At 61.6% G+C, this 18932-nt stretch overlaps 1 protein-coding gene across 1 annotated transcript in view; it reads left to right on the forward strand.

Annotated features, from left to right (window-relative positions):
* The first annotated feature begins 6692 nt into the window (after nt 1-6692).
* COL18A1 (collagen type XVIII alpha 1 chain) overlaps nt 6693-18932 on the forward strand; it is a 183013-nt gene continuing 170773 nt past the window's right edge. Inside the window, exon 1 of the mRNA XM_071214500.1 lies at nt 6693-6712. Coding sequence (XP_071070601.1) covers nt 6693-6712 — 20 coding nt within the window. The remainder of the gene's footprint in view (nt 6713-18932) is intronic.

Raw genomic sequence — 18932 nt, forward strand, 5'->3', positions numbered from 1 at the left:
CTCAGGGGGGCTCCCAGGCAGGACGAGCACGTGGGGATGTGGGTGTGGCCCGGGGTGCCCAGCCTGACGTGAGGCTCAGGGCCCACGCCCCTTGGAGCTGCGCCCCTGCCCGACCCCCACGCTCCCACCCGGTGCCCAGGAGCCCGCTCTGGCCGCCTTCTGGAAGGTTCCTTTTGCCCTCCGTTTCTGAGATGCCCGGCAGTGGCAGCTCTTGGCGCTCGTGCGCCCTGGGGGTCTCTCAAGCCCTCACGCCCCACCACAGCTCCTCGGGCCGCGAGTCACATTTGCCCATCTGGGCCTTGGGGGTGCTGGCCCCTCCGGCTGCTGAGCTCCCAGCCGGCTGCTCCCGGGGTCCCTCCTCTGCTCCCCTCCTCCCCCAGCTTCCACCTCAGCCCTCCCTGCCCCTCCGTGCGCTGCAGCCGTGGGGTCGGCTTGGCCGGAAGCCCCGAGCCCCGAGCCCCTGCACCTGCACCAGCAGGTGGGGGCTCCCAGGAGGGGTCTCCGACCGGCCCCTCCCCGGCCTCGCTCACCTGCTCACGCTCAGTTTTAGGTGGCGTCTCAGCCCCGTGCCCCCCTAAGGGGAGCTCTGGTGCCCACTCCATGCCCACATCCCTGGGCATTCCAGCCAAGCTCCTTTGCTCTTGCTTTCCCTTGATATCCCGCGTTGGGGAGCCAGCCCCCCACTCGCTCCTCTCCAGCCTCACCTGTTCCTTCACTGCTCCTGGGATGCACCAGGACCCCCCCTTGCTCTGCCCTGCTGTCCCCCTGCAGGAATGCGCATCCTCCAGAGCTCACTTGGCTCCCACCTGCCCCAGCTCCAAGCCTCTGCTCAGACACTGCCTTCCCAGTGAGGCCACCCGGCCACCCGCTTGCCCCTCGTGCCCTCTCCCCTCTCGGTCATGTCACCTTAATTCCGTCACGCCTGGAGCCCGAGCACACGGTGTGCTCTGCCTGTTACATCTCGTTTATTGGCTGCTCCCTACAGGAACGTGAATTCCAGGTTGGGGGGATGCTTGTCTGCTTCGCTCACTGATGCGTCCCCGCTGCCAGCAGGCAGGAAGCCTCAGTAAAGCCGAATGGAGCCAACGAATGCTTAAATATTTGTGCACATTAAACTGTGCCTGAGCACACGGTGTGCTCTGCCTGTTATGTCTCGTTTATTGGCTGCTCTCTACAGGAATGTGAATTCCAGGTTGGGGGGATGCTTGTCTGCTTTGCTCACTGATACGTCCCCAGTGCCAACACGCAGGAAGGCTCAGTAAAGCCGAACGGAGCCAATGAACGCTTAAGTATCTGTGCACATTAAACTAGCCATGAGAGGCCGTGCCTCGTCTCGTACGTGATGACAAATGCTAAACTCAGCCTCGTGGCTGGCACAGGTCTGTGCACCGACCGCTCAGGCCTGGGGCGCTGGGACTCTGGCCCCCCCCCCGTTCACCCGCTTGCCGAGCAGTGACGCAGCTCTCCAACATTTTTTGCAGACTGAGTCATGCTGTAAGCTCCACGCTCCAGCGCTGGGGTCGCCCCGGGCCTCGGCTGGGTGCAGGCGCTGCGGCGGGAGGGCGCGCCCACGGCTCCTCTCCCCTTCACCCTGAGAACTGGCCTAGGTCGTCCCCTGGCCACGGCTCAGCCTGCCCACGTCGGCCCCGACGCTCTCGCCTCCTCCGGGCTGCCCTGGGCCCCGGTGTCTTGGAGACCCCAGCCCCGGCCAGGCCTCCGGGGGGCTCGGCAGAACCTGCACCGTGGCCATGGCCCCACCCCCGGGCGGCCCAGGGGCGGGGCAACACTGGCGAGACGGGGCACCGTGAGAGCCCAGGAAATCAGGACCGCCGCTGCGGCACGAACACAAAGACCCTTTGATGGAAAGAATCCGTGGGACGTGGGGACCCCCAGGGAGAAGGACATTCCTGAGAGAGAAGGGTGGCTGCGGGGTCAGGGCTTTCTCGGCGGTGAAAGAATAATCACCTCCTTGTTACGAGGCGCGAGGGAACAGGAAATATTTCCAGGTACGAGGGGCCCAGTTGTCGCTCACGGCTCTTTGAAATAGGAATTGTCTTCAGTCGCCTGTCTGCCAAGGAGCAGCAGGGTTCGCTGCCACGTTAGCGCCCGGGCTAAGAACACGCGCCGGTGCCCAGCGAGGCGGGCCTGAGCCCATGTGGCTTGGGAGCTGTTTGCTTTAGATTTGCAGAACTGCAAAGACAGTGGCGAGAACCCGGGGCACCCCACAGCACTCCACGGCACCGAGAGGTCAGCGTGGCGCCCCCCGGCGTGCTCCCGGGAGCTCGCTGCGTTTCCCACGCATGTCCTGACGGCCGTGATGCACGTGGCACTCGTGGTCTCCTCCAGGCCGCGCAGCCGCCACGGTCTGCCGTCCTTGTCCCGCGCAAAGTGGCCGCTTGGGGATCTTGTCTCTCCAAGCCCCCCCTCGCACCACCGTCACACTTGAGGCGCCTCTGTTTTAGGGCGGGGACGGGCGTTTCCTGTCCCTGGGCCCTGAAATGTGGCCTTGGTGTGGTCTTCGAGGACATTCCGTCCCCTCCTGCAGGCCGGGCGTGCAGCGGCTTCTGGGGGCGCTGGCGTGGCTGATGCCCCCGCAGGCTACCGCTCTGGGGATTTCAGTGGGGGCACCGTCCCCTCCCCCAGCCGGCACTGCGGGGACCCTCCCCAGGAATCCTGGAAAGCGGGAGAAAGGGCAGGGCCCCCCCGCCCTCCAAGGGCTTCACACGCCAGCCCCCGGCTCTCCAAACACGTGCACGTGCTGGGAAGGGGTCACCCCGTGTGGCTGCAGGGCCTCTGCAGGGGCGGGGGGAGGCCATCGGAGGCGTGTTCTCCAGGTGCCAGCGGGCTGGGGTCCTTGCGCAGTCCTTGTGAGAGGGACATGGAAACGCCAGGGCGGAGGCCGGAGGCCGGAGGCGTGGGGGTGGCCGAGACCCCAGGACGGGCCACCAATGAGAAGGCGGCCTCTGGAAGCTGAAGAGGGGACACGGCTGCTTCCCCGAGCCCCCAGCCGCCACCGCGGGACACGGCTCAGGACCCCCAGAGGGAAGGCCAAGGCGCAGTCCCCACGCCGTGCTGGCCCCGGGCTTCCGCAGTTTAGCCTCTAGCTGGTCTCTTACCTGCGGTATGTGGGTCCCCAGTCCCTGCCCAGGTGTTTTGTGTGTCCCTGGCACCTGCCCAGGTGCTTCATGTGTCCCTGGCACCTGCCCAGGTGGTATGTGTGTCCCCGGCACCTGCCCAGGTGTTTTGTGTGTCCCACGGCCCCTGCCCAGGTGTTTCGTGTGTCCCTGGCACCTGCCCAGGTGTTTCGTGTGTCCCTGGCACCTGCCCAGGTGATGTGTGTTCCTGGCACCTGCCCAGGTGTTTCATGTATCCTGCGGCCCCTGCCCAGGTGTTTCGTGTGTCCCACGGCCCCTGCTCAGGTGTTTCCTGTGTCCCTGGCACCTGCCCAGGTGGTAGATGTGTCTCTGGCACCTGCCCAGGTGTTTCGTGTGCCCCGGGGCCCCTGCTCAGATGGGCAAACATTCCGGTCCCCCCTCCCTGCTGGGGCCTGTCTGCAGATCTCAGGGTCTTTGGGGCGTTTCTGCCAATTTTCTTCGTGTGAACCTGCAGCTTTTCCTCCTGGGCTGACAGCCATGCTCCGCGGCCCCCCAGGTCCCTGGGCTGACGCGCAGGTCTGAGCGTCGCTTTGCCGGAGCCTGCTTCAGGGTCCTGCCAGCCAGGCTCCCAAATGCAACGTGCTCCCAGGTGTTGAGGGCGGCGGCGTCGCGTCAGCCCCCAGGACCCCTCTGCTGCTCTGTTTTCTGGCAGGCAGGGTCCCCCAGAGCCCCCGCTCCTCATGCCACCCTGACATTTCTGGGCGATGCCCACCCCAGCGTCAGCCCGGGTGCCGGCTAGCCCCACGCAGTGCGGTGCCCTCAGCGCCACACAATGCTGGTGGCACGTTCTGCTAAGAAAATCATTCCACGGAGGGGGGGGTCCCAGGTACCAGGGACCGAGGTCCCCGGAGTGGCGCAGTGGACATTACTTGTCCCCAAGCCGCCGGCCAAGGCTGCCCGGGAGAGCTCGACACAGGGAGTGCCGGCCGCGGGACAGCGCGCCCCTGGGGTGGGCATGGGGAGGGCGGCCTCCACGGGCACTCGGCCGCCCTCGGGCCTGGCTCCCCCGTGCCCCTTCCCCTCTCCCGCCGGGGCTCGCTGCCCCGAGACCACTGAGCCGGAGGACACAGGACCTGGGGGCACCAGGAGGCACTCCACGCGCCCAGCGGTCCTTCACAACTGTTTTTGCTTCTCTGAATGCAGCAAAACAAGCAAAAGGTTGTTAAAGGAAATAAACGAAACAGAGCTTCTCTGGTTAAGAGACTTAAAACGGAGGCGGAGTCCCCTGGAGGTGACGCTCAGCGTCTTGGCAGATGTCACAGATGCCAGGGTCTGCGGAGCCTCCGCAAGTGTCCCTAAACCCCCAGGACATCGGGACACAGACTGACCAGAGTTGATGAGCTCAGCCGCCAACTGGAGCCGACGGGAGCCCGAGCAGCCCAGCCACGAATCGCAGCTTTGCCTGTGGAGACCCGGCTGGAACCAAGTCGGGGCGCCTGGCGGCTGCCTGGACCTGCTCCCCGGTTGCTCTCCTAAGACCCCACTTCTACCCCTCTTTGCTCCTGCCGTGGGAGGTTTGCGGGGTGCAGGGGCCAGCCGCTGAGAGCAGCCTGCTGGGCGTGGAGCCGCGTCCTTCCTTCTCTCCACACCTGGCCGTCCCTCCTCTGGCCACCCGCCAGGTAAGGACGGTCCCTCAGGCCCTGGCTGCCCAGGGAGCCCCCGAGCTCAGCACGCCCAGCTCCCCTGGAACGGGGGGGCGAGCCGAGGAACCCCTTCTGTCCAGGGCCCCATGGGGCCTTCAGGGTTTGGGGCTGGCTCCCCCACTTCAGCCCCAGGGCTCCTGCAAAGCTCGTCGAAGCCCCGTGGCCCGGCTTGAGGCCCGGAAGACGTGAGGGGATGGGGAGCACCGCGGGAGGCTGCGGAAACGGGCCTGCGTGCACCCTCCTGGCGTCGGGGCCGCCGATGGGCCGCATCCTAGCCCCCGGGTGGGCGGCGCTGATCTCCTTCAGGGGCAGCTGCTGCCGGACAGACGCCGGCCCCTCCTCCCGTGCGGCTGGGACGGAGCCGCCTGGAATTCCAGGTATTTTAGAGGCCGGAGCCCCCGCCCCGGGGCCCGGGGGACACCAGCTTCCTGCTGACCTGGTGTTCTGGGCCCTGGGCCCCTGCCCCCTGCAGCCAGCCGTCCATCAAGGAATGACCGCCCGCCCTCCTTTCACAGGCGGCTCAAGATTGTCAAGGGAACTTTCCGAGACCGGCATGAGCCCCTGGGCTCGTGGGGACGGGGCCTGCGCACAGGAGCCCTGAGAGTCGCCGGGGGTCCCGGGGGCGGCGGCGGCTTAGCAATGCCCGTGGCCTGAGCACGGCCGCTCCTGCCCCCTTGGCTGCCCGTTCCTTCCAAACCAAGGAATTGCTGCGCTCATCCCAGGGCTGTTCCTGGGCAGAGCCCGCTCTGGTGGGAGCCTCTGCTCTCCCTTGCTTGCTCGCACATGCTGCCATGTGCCAGGCCCGGCGCTGGGCACCACGGCCCAGGCGGAGGCAGGACCCACACTGCCCAGGCCAGCCGCGGGGCTCTCCACGGCGACAGCGTCGTCTCTTTCCCCTGTGTCTCCCTGGGCCCCTGTGGTGGTGGAATTCCCGTGTCAGTGTCTGGGTCACGTGTCCAGTCGGGTCAAGCATGCGCCAGCCTGACTGCTACTGGGAGGGTGTTTTGTAGACGGATTTGCAGCTGGAGTAGGCCGATTGCATCTACAGCGGATCGCATCTACAATCAACAAAGGAGATTGTCCTCAGCAGAGCAGGGCGTTTGCTCATCCGATTGGATGGAGACCTTAAACCCAGAACTGAGGATTTTGGAAGTCAGAAGAAATCCCTGCCTCTACTGCCCCTGGGGAGCACGGATCTGCCAGAGTCACCTTTCTCGATGCTCCTGGCTTGAGCCTGCCCCGCGCGTTCAGACTCGCTGCAGCTGCGGGAGCCGCTCCCTCCTGACGAATCTGTGTGCCTCCTCTCGGCTTCTTTAGTGGACCCTCCGATGGCCGCTCTTCCCCAGAAGTCAGGGTGGCCCTGCTGAGACCCCTTAGGGCACATCCCCACGAGGTTCTGTCTCCAGCCCGGCTCCTCAGCCCCCCCTCCCCACCCCGCGCTCCCACCGCCCTGGCCTCCTCAGGACCCCCCCCTGCCCCGCGCTCCCACCACCCTGGCCTCCTCAGCCCCCCCCCCGCCCCGCGCTCCCACCGCCCTGGTCTCCTCAGCACCCCCCCCCCCCCCCACACTCCCACCGCCCTGGCCTCCTCAGCTCCCCCCGGGCTCCGTGCTGGCCCCTTGGCTGCAGCGCTCCCCACGCCGGCCGCTCCTTCCCTGCTGCCTTCCCTAGCTGCTCTGGTTCCGGGGCGGCCCCACCACGCCCTTGACCTCCCACCCCGGCTCCTGACCCCCGTCTGCGGCCCTGCCTCCCCTCCCAGGAGAAGGCACGTTAGCAGGGGAGGGGCCGGCTTGCCAGCGGCGCAGCCCCGTGCCTGGCGCAGACCCCTCAGAGGGCGTCCCGAGCTCTGGGTCTCAGGGTCGGGCGGCCCTGGCGCGAGGGGTGGGCGTCGAGCCATGGCGCGCGGGGAGGACGCGTCGGGGCTGCGCGTCCGCTTCGTGGCTTCCAATCCAGAAGTCCCCCTCTGCTGGAGGAGCTGGGGCAGGCGGGGCAACGGGGCAGCCGGCCCGGAAGCTGTGGCAGAGCCCCCCGCAAGCGCCCGGCCCGGTTCACGCCACAGCCAGCTGCCGGGGCCGTCGGTGCCACACCCTGCGGGCCTCGTGGTTTCAAGGCTTCTTGGTTTAATTTTGGCCGTTTATGCTTTCCCGGAAAATTGTCCGTAGGAAAGCTCCTCTTTCCTGTGTCACACGTGTGTTCTCCTGGTGTGCTCTTGCCTTGTGTGTGTTTTATTTTTAAAGCATTGGCTTTTAATTATCGAGTCTCCCATCCTTTCCTTTTCTCTGTTCATTTCTTCTTTTAGTTCTTTCTTTCTTCCCTTTATTAATTTCTTTCCTTTGTCTGTCCTTCAGTGCATTTTATTATTCTTTTCCCAGATCTTACAATCACGTCTGTCTAATTACCACTGATTTCTAATAACGGTGTTGGACTGAGGATTGGGGGCGTCGGTTGCATAACTGCGTGGGCCTGCCGTGTCTTGGCGTGCTTCACCGCGGCGCTTCTGCGGCTGCGTGCGCTAGTTCTAGGCCTGCCCATGGGCCACACCTGGCTTTTGGTGCCCATTTCCCCTTGTGCCTGGCACGAAGGCTCCCACCCCTCTCTTACATGAGAGGGGGGCTCCGCCTGCTCTCACCCCCCCCCAGGTGGTCTCCGCCCCGCTGGGCATCAGCGTCGGCCCGGGCTTGGCGCCGAGCCCCTGTCTCTGGGGGTTGCTCTGGTTTCCTTCCCCGTCTTCTTTCTTGCCGGAATCCGTGGCCCCCGGGAAACGCCCTGCCCCTGGGCCCCGTATGCCGGGCTGCGCTGACGCGGGGTCCCCCAGAGCCTTCCCCTGGTGGCGGGGACTCGGCAGATCAGGTGCAAAAGCTGGCGTGGGCCCCTGTGTGGTTTCTCGGGATGAGGGACGCACCGTGAGGCTCCGTGCCCGCCTGCCCTTGGCCCGCCTGCCCATTGCCGTGTCCAGCCGCCAGCGCGGGTGATGCTGCCTGGGGGTGCTGCCTGCCCCCTGCCCGGGCAGTCTGCCCCTCCCTTGGGCTAGCCGTGGGGCTGCTGGGGACGGATGCTGACCCCCCCCCACTTTCCAGCCCAGGAGTCCCAAGCAGCGAGCAGAAAACGCCGGAACCGTCTAGAAGGGCAGCCCAGGGGAAGCTCCTGCCGAGGTGTGGGCACTCCCCTGGGGGCACAGGCCCCAGAGGAGATGACCTGGAAGGGGCCTGAAAGGTCTGCGCAGGCCCCGGGAGTCGGGCAGTGGATGGTGGGGGACCCATGGGGGGGCAGGTGTCCGCTGCCCAGCGGAGGAAGTGCCAGGAGTGCCCCCGGCCTCAGGAGTAGAGGGGGCGGGGGGCTAAGGCATTCGGGGGAGGGGGGGCATCACAGGCCTGAGGCAGGGAGGCCGGGGGCACGGGCAGCCAGAGGCTGCAGTGGAGACCGCCTGCCCGCAGCGAGGACGGGCAGGACAGTGCCCAGCTCCTCCGCCGTGGTCCACCAGCAAGGCCTCCCCGTGCCCGGCCCACCGGGGCCCCAGGGCTGGGGTCCGCTCTGGGTGGGCTCCCAGGGCTGCCTGGAGGAGGAGGCACAGCCCGAGTGGGAGGGCAGTGCGCTGGGCCATGAGGCCGGAGCCCGCCTTCCCTGGGCGGCTGCAGCCGGCGCCCTGGTCACTCTCGTCCAGGTGGCGGGCACGGGCACCACGGCGACACTCCTGCTGGAGCGGCTGGCGGGGACCCCCGTGGCCCGGCCCTGGTCATCGGGGTGCAGGACTGTCCGGCATGACCCCGCCCAGCGGCTGCAGGCCTCACGGGGCGCGTCCAGGAGCCCAGGATGGCGTGGGCCATGGGCCGGCCAGGGGAGGGCGCAGGGCGAGACGGGGGCGGCGAGGGGCACCGGGCGGGAGGCGGGGCCGGCTCTGCCCCAGGGCTCCTCTCAGCCTGAGGGGGCTGGGCAGGCTCGTGGGGGGGTATTGTCGAAAGCAGCCCCCCAGCTGCTTGCTGGGGGCATCTGCAATAGCCTCCCTCACGGCGGTGCCCTCGGGGCGGGGGAGGAGGCGCGCCCGGGCCCCTGGGCAGCGAGGGGCTCTCGGGCAGCGCCTCCCGCTCCTCAGACCCCTGGTCCCCACGGGCGAGTCAAGCCTGGTTGAGGGTCCGACCAGTGTCTCCTTGAACCCGCATCCTCCCTATGTGGGGAAACTGAGGCTCAGCGCCCAGGAGGAGTGGGCCACGGGGCTCCTCGCCCGCTGGGTGCTCTCCAGAGTGGATCGGCGGCTGAGTGGGGTGGCACGACCTGCTGTGGCCCCAGGAGGGCCGCTGCCCGGTGCCGTCGGGTCGGGCAGTCGGGGGACGCGGCTCGGGGAGGCGGGACCTCAGCACTCACCGCCCCTGGGGGGGGGCCGCGTCTGCGCCGATGGAGCCCCCCAGTTGGCGGGGGAGACGCCTAGGGCGTCCGGGGAGGTGACTGGGAACAGGCAAGTGAGTGTCCATGACGACCTGCCCGCTGACCGGGCACCAGGGGCACGGCCCGCGCGGGGCCGAGGGCCGGCAGCTTTGCCCGTGGGTGCCGGCGCAAGCTCAGCGCACGTCCACCGGCGGGTGGGCAGACAGCTCCCAGCGAGCTCCGTGGGCCGCTCCCTCCACCCCAGGGCTCGTCCTGACCGCCAGACTCCTCCAGGCACAAACCCCGGCCACCCGCCCACGGCCCCGGCTCGGCCCTCTCGTCCTAAGTCCACCTGCCGGGCAGCCAGGCCGGGTGCCTCCGGGCCGGGTGCCTCCCAGAGGTAACAGGGGGGCCGGGCCTGGGAGGCCCCCCGGGTCACAAGATGGGGGCGGGGTGGAGAGGGGCAGCCGGGCTGGAGGAGGGGTGAGGTGGACATGGAGGGGTGCACGGTGTGTGCGTGTGCATAGGCCCTCACATGCATATGTGTGCATGCTCGTGTGTGTACATGCATGAGTGCTCACGTGTGTACAGGTATGCTTGTGTGCTTCGGTGTGCGTGCACACGTGTGAGCCTTGTGTGCACATAGTTACATGAGCATGCTTCCGTGTGCACATTCACGTGTGCATGCGGGCACATGTGTGTGCTTCTGTGTGCAGGTACACACCTGTGCTTCTCTGTGCATGTACAGGTGTGTGCTTGTGCGTGCATGCAGGTACACGTGTGTGCTTCTGTGTGCATATGCGTGTGTCCGTGTGTGCAGGTACACGCGTGCGCTTTGTGTACGCATATGTGTTTGTGATGGCAGACCCCACACCCCATGGGCGACCCCTCGGGTATCCTGGGGGACCCTCCCTGCCCCCGGCCCTGGAGAGATGGAGCTGGATGAAGAGCTGCAGCCGCTGTGACCGCCACGTTGGATGTCCAGGGGGCCGCTCGCGCCCGCGTCCTTGCCCCCCTCATGGTCCCCAGAGCTGCCAGGGGCCGCGTCCTCACCTTGAAGCTGGCATACCAGGGCTGGGGCCTGCCCGGGTCTCCAGCGGCCCGAGGTTGCAGATGGACAGGGACGGGGTGAGGGGGTCGAGGAGCTGAGCGCAGTCCACAGCACCCGCCCTGGGATGCGCGGGAAGGAGGCCGGCCTGGCCAGCCGAGAGGAGCCGGAGGAGTGGCAGGGGGCGGCCCCCGAAGGGGCAGCAGGACGCTGGGCCACGAGGGGCCCGAGGCGGGGGGCAGGGACGCACGGGGATGCCCCCTGCTGGCACCCCTATGGGCAGACCCCGGGTCCACCTGCCCACGGGTCAGGGAACAGGGTGCCCCGGGCGTGGCCCGCTCCCACCCTCCTTGCCTGCTGGCCCCCGGGGATCCTGCGCTCTGGCTGCGCAGCCCGCCTGGCTCGCCCCCTGCTCCCGGGCAGTTCCCAGTGGTGTCCAGTTCCTGCCTCTGCTGAGCCAGGCTGGCTCAGACCTCCCTGGTTATTGCGGCCCCTGCCTCAGCCCCTCCTGCCCCCGAAATGAAGAGCAGGAAGTGGGGGTCAGCTCAGCCGCTGCCACAGGCGCCAGGAGCCCGCAGGCCCGCGCTCAGCCCCCGGCCCCGGGCCTGGCCACGCGCTCGGTGCAGCCCGGGGGCGGAGCTCAGCCGCGTGTTTCTCACACCTGGCAGGAGACTAGTCCAGGTGTTTTCACTGCCCTGACGAACGGGGAACACGTTGGCCACAGGCATGCCCGGATCCCGCCGCAGCCCTGGGGACCCGCCCAGAGCGGACCCCGGCCCTGGCCCGTGGGCAGGTGGACCCGGGGGCCCCTGGGTGCCGGCAGCCCTGCGCCGTCCTGCAGCGCTCGCCAGCAACGCTCCAGGTGCAGCTTTCCCTCCTGGGGGCTGCGGGAGACGAGGAGCCCCACAGCCCGGGCGAGTGCGTTGCTCCACCGCGGCCCTGCCCGGGAGGCTGGACACCCCAGCCGGAGGGTGCCAGTGTGGGGGGCCGCCGCGTCTGGAAGAAGCGGCCGAGCCTACCCCGCCCCACCCGCACGGCTTGTCAGCCGCACGAGGGAGACATGTTGTGAGTGGACCCTCCACCTCAGAAGAGGTGAGGCAGCTCCAGCAGGCAGCCTCCTGCAGCCTCCGGGAGACCCCTGTGGCAGGACCACCCAGCTAAGCAGCACTTGAATTCCTGGCCCCCACAGAGTTCATCGTAGGTGATTGCAAACCTCCGAATATGGGGTGCTTTGTTACGCAGCAGTAGATAGCTAGTGCAGCGTGGACAGGTGCAGTTTGGCTCTGCTCACAGGGCTGGATGTACCCACCCCTCGGAGAGCAAATAGACACCAAACCCACTCAAAGGAGCAGTGTCTTGGCTAGAAAACCTACCCCCAATTTAGTACAATTAATTCAACAAGGAAAAAAGGCAGTTCTCTGAGGACTCTGAGGCCCTGCGGTTTTTAGAGGCTACATTAAAGTAACTGGTCTTTAGTTTCTCCCACGTTCACCTTGGCACAGCTGGGTGGTGGGAGCCCGTGGAGCTGGAGCCTGCTCCCGTCCACCCCGCTCGAAGAAGCTTCTACGGGTGGCAGGGACGATGCCACCGGGGGCCTGTCTTGATTTTTCCTGCCCCACCACATGGCATCTGCTGGTGCAAAAGCCTGTTTTCCAGAAGAACCCAGAAGACTGTGGGTGATGGCCGGGGCTGGGCTCTCTGGGGACAGAGCCTGGGTGGACCTTTAGCTCACGAGAGCGCACGTGACACTGAATTCAGCTCAGCCCCTGGATCGACGAGAAGTTAGTTCTTCAAGACTCGCGCTGTAATTCCATCCCGCCTTGGAATTCCCTCAACCACCCAACGATTCTTCTCTTACTGCAAATCCTGATTCAAAGGAGCAGGCTTACCTGTGCAGGGTGAGTCTGAAATGAGATTAAAATCAGGCTAAATAACATGAAAATAGGGAAGTGGACTTGGTCCAGTGGTTAGGGCGTCCGTCTACCACATGGGAGGTCCGCGGTTCAAACCCCGGGCCTCCATGACCCGTGTGCAGCTGGCCCATGCGCAGCGCTGATGCGTGCAAGGAGTGCCATGCCACGCAGGGTTTTCCCCGCGTAGAGGAGCCCCACGCGCAAGGAGTGCACCCCCTAAGGAGAGCCGCCCAGTGCGAAAGAAAGTGCAGCCTGCCCAGGAACGGCGCCGCCCACACAGAGAGCTGACGCAACAAGATGACGCAACAAAAAGAAACACAGATTCCCGTGCTGCTGATAACAACAGAAGTGGACAAAGAAGAAGATGCAGCAAATAGACACAGAACAGACAACCAGGGTGGGGGAGGGGGAGATAAATAAATAAATAAATCTTTAAAAAAACAAAACAAAACATGAAAATAGTGGATATAGGAAGAGGCTAAATAGCACGGTGGTCTCCTGTGACCCGCCGTCGAGTGTGGAGTCACGTTGCTCCTTGTGGGATATTCTTAGGTTATTAGGAAGTCCTCCTAGTGGCAGGTCCTTCTGTCCAGTTTCCAGGGTTTCCCTGCAGGCTTTGCTGGTGGCCGAGGGTCCTCTGGCAGCAGCTTCTCTCCCCTCCCTGGACACTGAGGTTTGTTCCTGGCAGTGGGAACCCACCGTGGGGCTGGAAGACCTCCCGTCTGCAGGGGCTGCTGTTTGTCTGTCTGGCGTGCTCCGAGGCCGAGCTGCGGGTCTGTGTCCATCCACGGGAGGCACGTGCTGGACACACCCGGTGTACATCTTCTGCTCGCAGGGGTTGAATTTTGAGTAACGTGGAAACGCGCCTGTGGCGTTGGTCCTCAGTGGCGAGCACAGTGGCCCGTGGGCAGCGGGCCTGGGGCCGGGGGGACTGTTCTCAGTTTGTCTTCATGCAGAGCCTTAGTGGGTCCTTCCACCTTTCTGATTAAGCAGCGTTTTTCTTCTCAGTCCCAGTTTGTTGTTTTCTTAGCTACCTGGAAACGCCACGTAATAGGTAGTCACCCAAATGGCGCGTCTAAATGATGCCCGTGTCGTAAGCAACGCTTTTAATGTAAGACATGAACGACCCTCCTTCAGGCAGGTTCCGTGCGGTACACCACTGGAGGCCAGTTGCGTCGCCATTTATTCCGGCTTTGGAAGAGGCTGCTGGGCTGACACTGGGGCAGGAGAAGGGGCGAAGGCTGGGGGACCCCAGAAGCCCACGCCTTTCCCTTCAATGCGCCCCAATGTCCTGGGATTGGGGTTGGATCCATCGTGTGTGGTTGCAGGTGGTTATTGTGATGGTTCAGCCCGTGTGTCCGCTGGTAATGGCCAGGTAACGGTTCCCAGCTGCTGGTCAAGCGAGCACTGGGCTCCCTGAGTACAAGGGCATTTCACGGGCTTTAGTCATCAGTGCGCTGATTAAACAGATGGCTGCTTACGGCCACAGTCAGCGGAGGAGCTTGCCGTCAGCACTGAGTGGTGACTCACCCTGTCAGTGGAAGGCCTTAAAAAGGGAACCGATGTCAGCACTCAGAGAATGCCCGTCTCTGCTTGGGACAGCCAGCGTCTCCTGGGAAACTCATCGAGGACCTTCCTCAGAGCCCCTGGTGTGCAGCTGCCCCATGGACTCGGGGACTGGTGCATCCCCACAGTCGCGTGAGAGAATTTTATAAAATCTCATCCTATTTACGGATGCCTCCTGTCGGCCGTCTCCCTGGAGCGCCCTGACTAACGCAGTCACCCGGGTCTGCTATTTTAAAAACACGACCAGCCCTCCGAGGAGAGGAGCCTCAAGTCTGGCTCTCCAGCAGAGCCCCAGGAGGAGCCGGCACGTCAGCAGGAGGGGAGGCGACTCACAAAAGGGGGAGCAGGCATGGGCCTGGGGTTTGGTCTGGAACTGTCTTTAAGTTTTTAAAATAAACCAGAATTTGATGTTGAATTCAAACGTTTTAAGAAAAGTCTTTAGAGAAACGTTGCTTTATTGCCAAGTCCAAAAGCCCTCTGAGCATGTCAGGACACATCATTAAAATCAAAATATGCTACAATTCGCACTAATGCCATTAGGGGTGTTAATCTTTAAATTTCACCTTGAAGTTTCGGGTGGGGCAATCTTAGGAAGCTTTGTAAATTTATGATGCCATCTGTTTTTTATAAACTAAAGAAAGGGGGGTGGTAACTTCTGTTACAAATCACTGATAAAATAGTTAATTTGTAAAGTCGGGTGATAAAATGAGCAGGCTGAGAATTCCTGAAATGGCCTGCCTTCTTATGCCTCTGTTTCAAAACTTTGGTGTCCCTGGCAGAGAGGCTTTACGAGTCTTCAAATCTGACATTTAAAATTATTATTATGAAAAGCATATGGGATTTATTACAGAAAGAGGCTGTGATTTGGCTTCCTTTTTGTATGGTAAAAATAAAAGAGGGCCACACAGCGATTTAAATGTGGGAGCAATAACCTTTGTTATGTTTTTCTTTCTGTAGATATTAGCCCTCAGAAGGAAACATTTCAATAAGTAGCCACTGTTTTGGATCCCAGGCACACGTCCACAGTGAGTGTACTATCTTATCTATTTGTCATGTGTTGCCAGTTTATAGAGGAGGAACTCAGAAGCTGTCTTTTTCTTCTGAGTGTGAAGTTACACTCAAATTGGAGTCTTAGATTCAAGCTACAGTTTAGTTTTATAAGAGCATCTCAGCTTCACTGGCTGGAATTTGCATGGAAACTGATTATCTGATTTCCTTTTCTTTGCACACTTCATCTATTCACGCATTTATTCCATCATTTTTTCATTCCTTTCTCCGAGGACTGCACTTATCTCTCAAGCTGAAGTTTCAAAGTCGCGTCTTCGCTGCGGAAGGCACAGGCTGCATGGAAGCCGGTCCCGGCGCGCTCTGCGCCCACGGCTGCGTTGGCGCTGGGGCCCACGCAGCGCGCACGTTTCACACCCTCTTTCAGCGGGAGACAGGCAGCCGGCCCGAGCCCCTGTGTTTCCTGGAAATCCCAGGGCAGAGGAAAGGGAGAGAAGGAGGAAAAGGAAGAGGAAACCTGCAAGGCAGAGCCGGATGTTAGCTTTAGCTCTTAGCGCTTGAGTTTTGCACGAGTGCCCACCCCGCGATTGTAAGACGCGGGAGCTGGTCTCCGGGAACTCCCCACGGTGCGATGGCGTAATTTTTTATGTGACACGCGCGTGCACCTTACTTAAGCAGGAACTCTGTTAAGAGACAAACGGTTCTGACGCAGGAAGAGCCCCTCCGCGCACCTGTGCGCGGCAGGCCGAGGTTTGCAGGCACAGTGTCCCGGGAGGTCAAGGCCGGCACCGCTACTGCCCGGGTCTGCGGCCAGCTGGCCCAGCCCGGGGACAGAGGCCCAGTCCAGGGCTGTGCTGGGCCCATCGGTCCGGCCCGCTCTGATGGGGACAGGCTTGTCCACACTGCCACCCACCCCTGCCTGTCGCCGCCCACCCCTGCGGGCCTTGCACAGGTCGTCTTCGCCGGGGAGGGGAAGCAGAGGCGCCCCTTTCCTTGTGAACGCAATTTGTTTCTCATCACCAGCACCCCACAGCATGTCATGAAACCGGTCCGAGTTTGGGTTCTTTCAGGCTTCACAACAATAAGCACAATGGGAATTTGATCACGTAGGCAGAAGATCCAAAGGAATCTATAGATAAATGCTTAGGATTAAAAGTGAACTATCATTTGTACAAGGTTTCTTTGGGGAAGTGGTGAAAATGTTCTCAAGTGGATAGGGGTGATAGTTGCATAGCTATGAATTGTATGGTATGTGAATAGTATCTCAATAAAACTGATATTTTTTAAAGGCAAATTTAGCAAGGACACAAGATAAATATGCAAATATCAGTTGTATTTATGTATACCTGAAACAAGCAACTAGAAAATGAAAAATTTCATATACCATTTCAATAGCATCAGAAAACATCAAATACCTTGGAATAAATCTAATAAAATGTGAAGACTTCTACTCATAAAAGGTATAAGACATGATTAAGAGAAATAAAAAGGCATTAGATACTTAGTAATGAAATCTAACAAAAAACCCTGAAAGCTACAAACCTTTATTAAGGTAGATTAAGAAGATCTAAACAAATGAAAGGATATGACAAGTTCATGGGTTAAAAGACAACGTTATAAAGGCATACAATTGCTCTCTGTATAGATTCACTGTGATCCCCAGCAGACAGTGTCTTTTGGAGGTGGTGGGAGTGGGTGATTTGGAAGATTTTGTGGAAACATCAAGGGGCAAGAGCGGCTAAGACAATCTTCAAGGTCAAAGTGAGGCACTCACCCTGCCAGAGACCGAGAGTTAGAGTAAGGCTGTGGTAGTTAAGATCGGGTGAGAACTAGATAAATACATGGAATAGGGAGTCCAGAAATAGACACACAACAGGAGAACTTGACCTGTAATAAACACGGGACCGCAGAACAAGGGAGAGGAAGGCGTCTTCGTAAGCCGTGCTGGCTACCTGCACAGCCACACCTTACACCATCCCAGGGGGAATGAGATGGAAACACGAAGCTCAAGCAACGCTGCCTCCAGAAGGAAGCTCGGAAGGCCGGCGTCAGCGCCGGGCCTGGACCGCTGGTGAAGAGGACAAAGTCCTTCTGATGAAGGCTCATGGGGGGGTGGGGGAGGTGCAGACAATCCAAAGCCAAGCGAGCAAATGAAACAAAGTGCAGGGAGCAGGCGCTCAGCCCTCAAGGGGGACATCGTGAGACACACGTGTGTTCAAGAATATTAACTGCAACCTCGATTGACAGAGCGGAGATGGGCATCAGCACCAAAGCGAATCAATAAATGTCAGCAAACGCAGAGAAAGGAGCATCACGCAGCTGTCAAAAACAAAGGAGTCTAGGTACTGGAACGGAATGTGGAAGAAAAATACGTAATCTTCTTTTTAGAAAGGAAAATCAAAACACAAGTTTCCCCAGGTTGGCTGGGTCACGCTAACCACCTCCAGAGTCTCGGTGGCATGAGGAGCAGACCTTTCTCTGCTCGTGCTGCGCGTCACTGAAGGTCGCTGAGGCTCTGCTCCCACCACCTCCCCTTGGGGAGATGGGCCACTGGTGCCACCTCCATCTGGAATTGGTCTGGGCATTTCTGGGTCCACTGGAGAGGGATGAGAAGAGTCCGCACAGTGCCGGGCCTGGCAGACGCTGCCTCGAGGAGGTTGGAAAGGCGCTGGCTTAGGGTCAGCAGGGCCACCTCCGAGCCCACTGCGGGCCCAAGCCCTCGGTTTTCCAACGCCGACCTGGCAAGGAGACGAAGGGATTTGGCTGGTAGGCGCCTACTGACAACTCCCTGGGCCCCATCAGACGAAGGACTCATGTAAATGCCCGTCCACCCCAAGCCAAGCCAGCGGCCAGTGCTGGTGGCGACCACATGTGGCCTCTGGAGGTTCAGGCTCGTGGCTGCCACGTGGAAGGGGTTGGACTCACAGGCAGACGGGAAAAGTCAGGCTCTCACCAGTGCCCACGAAGGCTCGCTTGGCTGACCACAGGCTTGGCCCGTCTGACCGGTGGGCAGCTGCTGGGGAGGGACCCATGAGCCCCGGTGGGCATTCGTGCACGGGCGCAGCGGGGACCCGGTGCGTTTCCACGGCAGCCTGAGCCGACACCTGACGCCGATGGGCTGGCTCATGCCGGCTCTGCTCGAGCCCACCTCTGTCTTGATTTGGGGGTTTGGCTGCCCGAGGACCTGGCACCACAGTCACTTCCACTTGCTAAACAGAAGGAAAGGAAACCGAGTCAGCGAGAGGAACCGGCTGGCGGAGGCGAGGCAGCTCCCACCCGTGGCCATCGCGGGGATTTCTCAGCCCTTCCACGCGGCCCCGCCACGCCCGTGGCCCTGTGCCCAGGAAGCTGCCTTCGGCTGAACTAGCCTCAGTTTAGGGTTTTGCCTTTGGAATCTGGTAAGTGGATAATTCAACTACAAAACAAAAATGAACAAAAGCACAAACCAATCCCTAAAGCTCTGAAATGAAATGCAACCAGTGAACTTGATTTCCTATCAAGTTGGTGGCCTAACCCAGAGAGAATGATTTCAACGGAATTCCAAACCCAGGAATTTAATTACCACCCCTGTGGGCTGTCGCGAAGGGAAAAGTAACATAAGGAAGAATTAAACATTAAACCGCAGCCCACTATCTGTCACAATGCCGGCACTGAAACGTTGAACAGCTCTATAAACCGTGTCAAAAAAATCAAATATCAAGGATCAAGCAAGACATATTACGGTAATGTCTTTAAGAACCAGGTTTCAGGGTAAGAGAAAGGAGGTGCAAATACAATTGTTACAAAGGTTGAGGAGGCGCCACCTTTGAATGGGGGACATCAGTGCAACCCCGTGAGGTCGTGATGTGTCTCTGTCTCAGGACGGCTTGTCTTTCCTGCTGGCCACCTCAAATGGCCGAGAAGCAATGCCCGGGGCTGCCTGGCGCCCAGCCCGTGGACCTGCGTTCTGTCCCCCGCGGAAAGGGCCCAGTGCTGACTCTGGGCTGGGCCGGGGGGTACCCGAGGCCCCAGGCCCCTGTTTAAGCCTCAGTGCAGGTGTTCTCGAGTCCTGGGGCCCTGAAAGGAAGAGGAGGCCGCCTGAGAAGCCCCCCGCCCAGGCGGGGCCATTTGAGAGTCAAACAGGCCAACGAATACCCCAAGAGTTGATAAAAGAAGCTGTTCGGGTCGCAAGTCGTCCTACTAAAACACCCGTAAGTAAAGAAGAAGAGACAACATTTATTTGCCTGTTTTCCGACACGATGGTC

This window comes from Dasypus novemcinctus, chromosome 4, assembly GCF_030445035.2.
Source record: "Dasypus novemcinctus isolate mDasNov1 chromosome 4, mDasNov1.1.hap2, whole genome shotgun sequence".
NCBI lineage: Eukaryota > Metazoa > Chordata > Mammalia > Cingulata > Dasypodidae > Dasypus > Dasypus novemcinctus.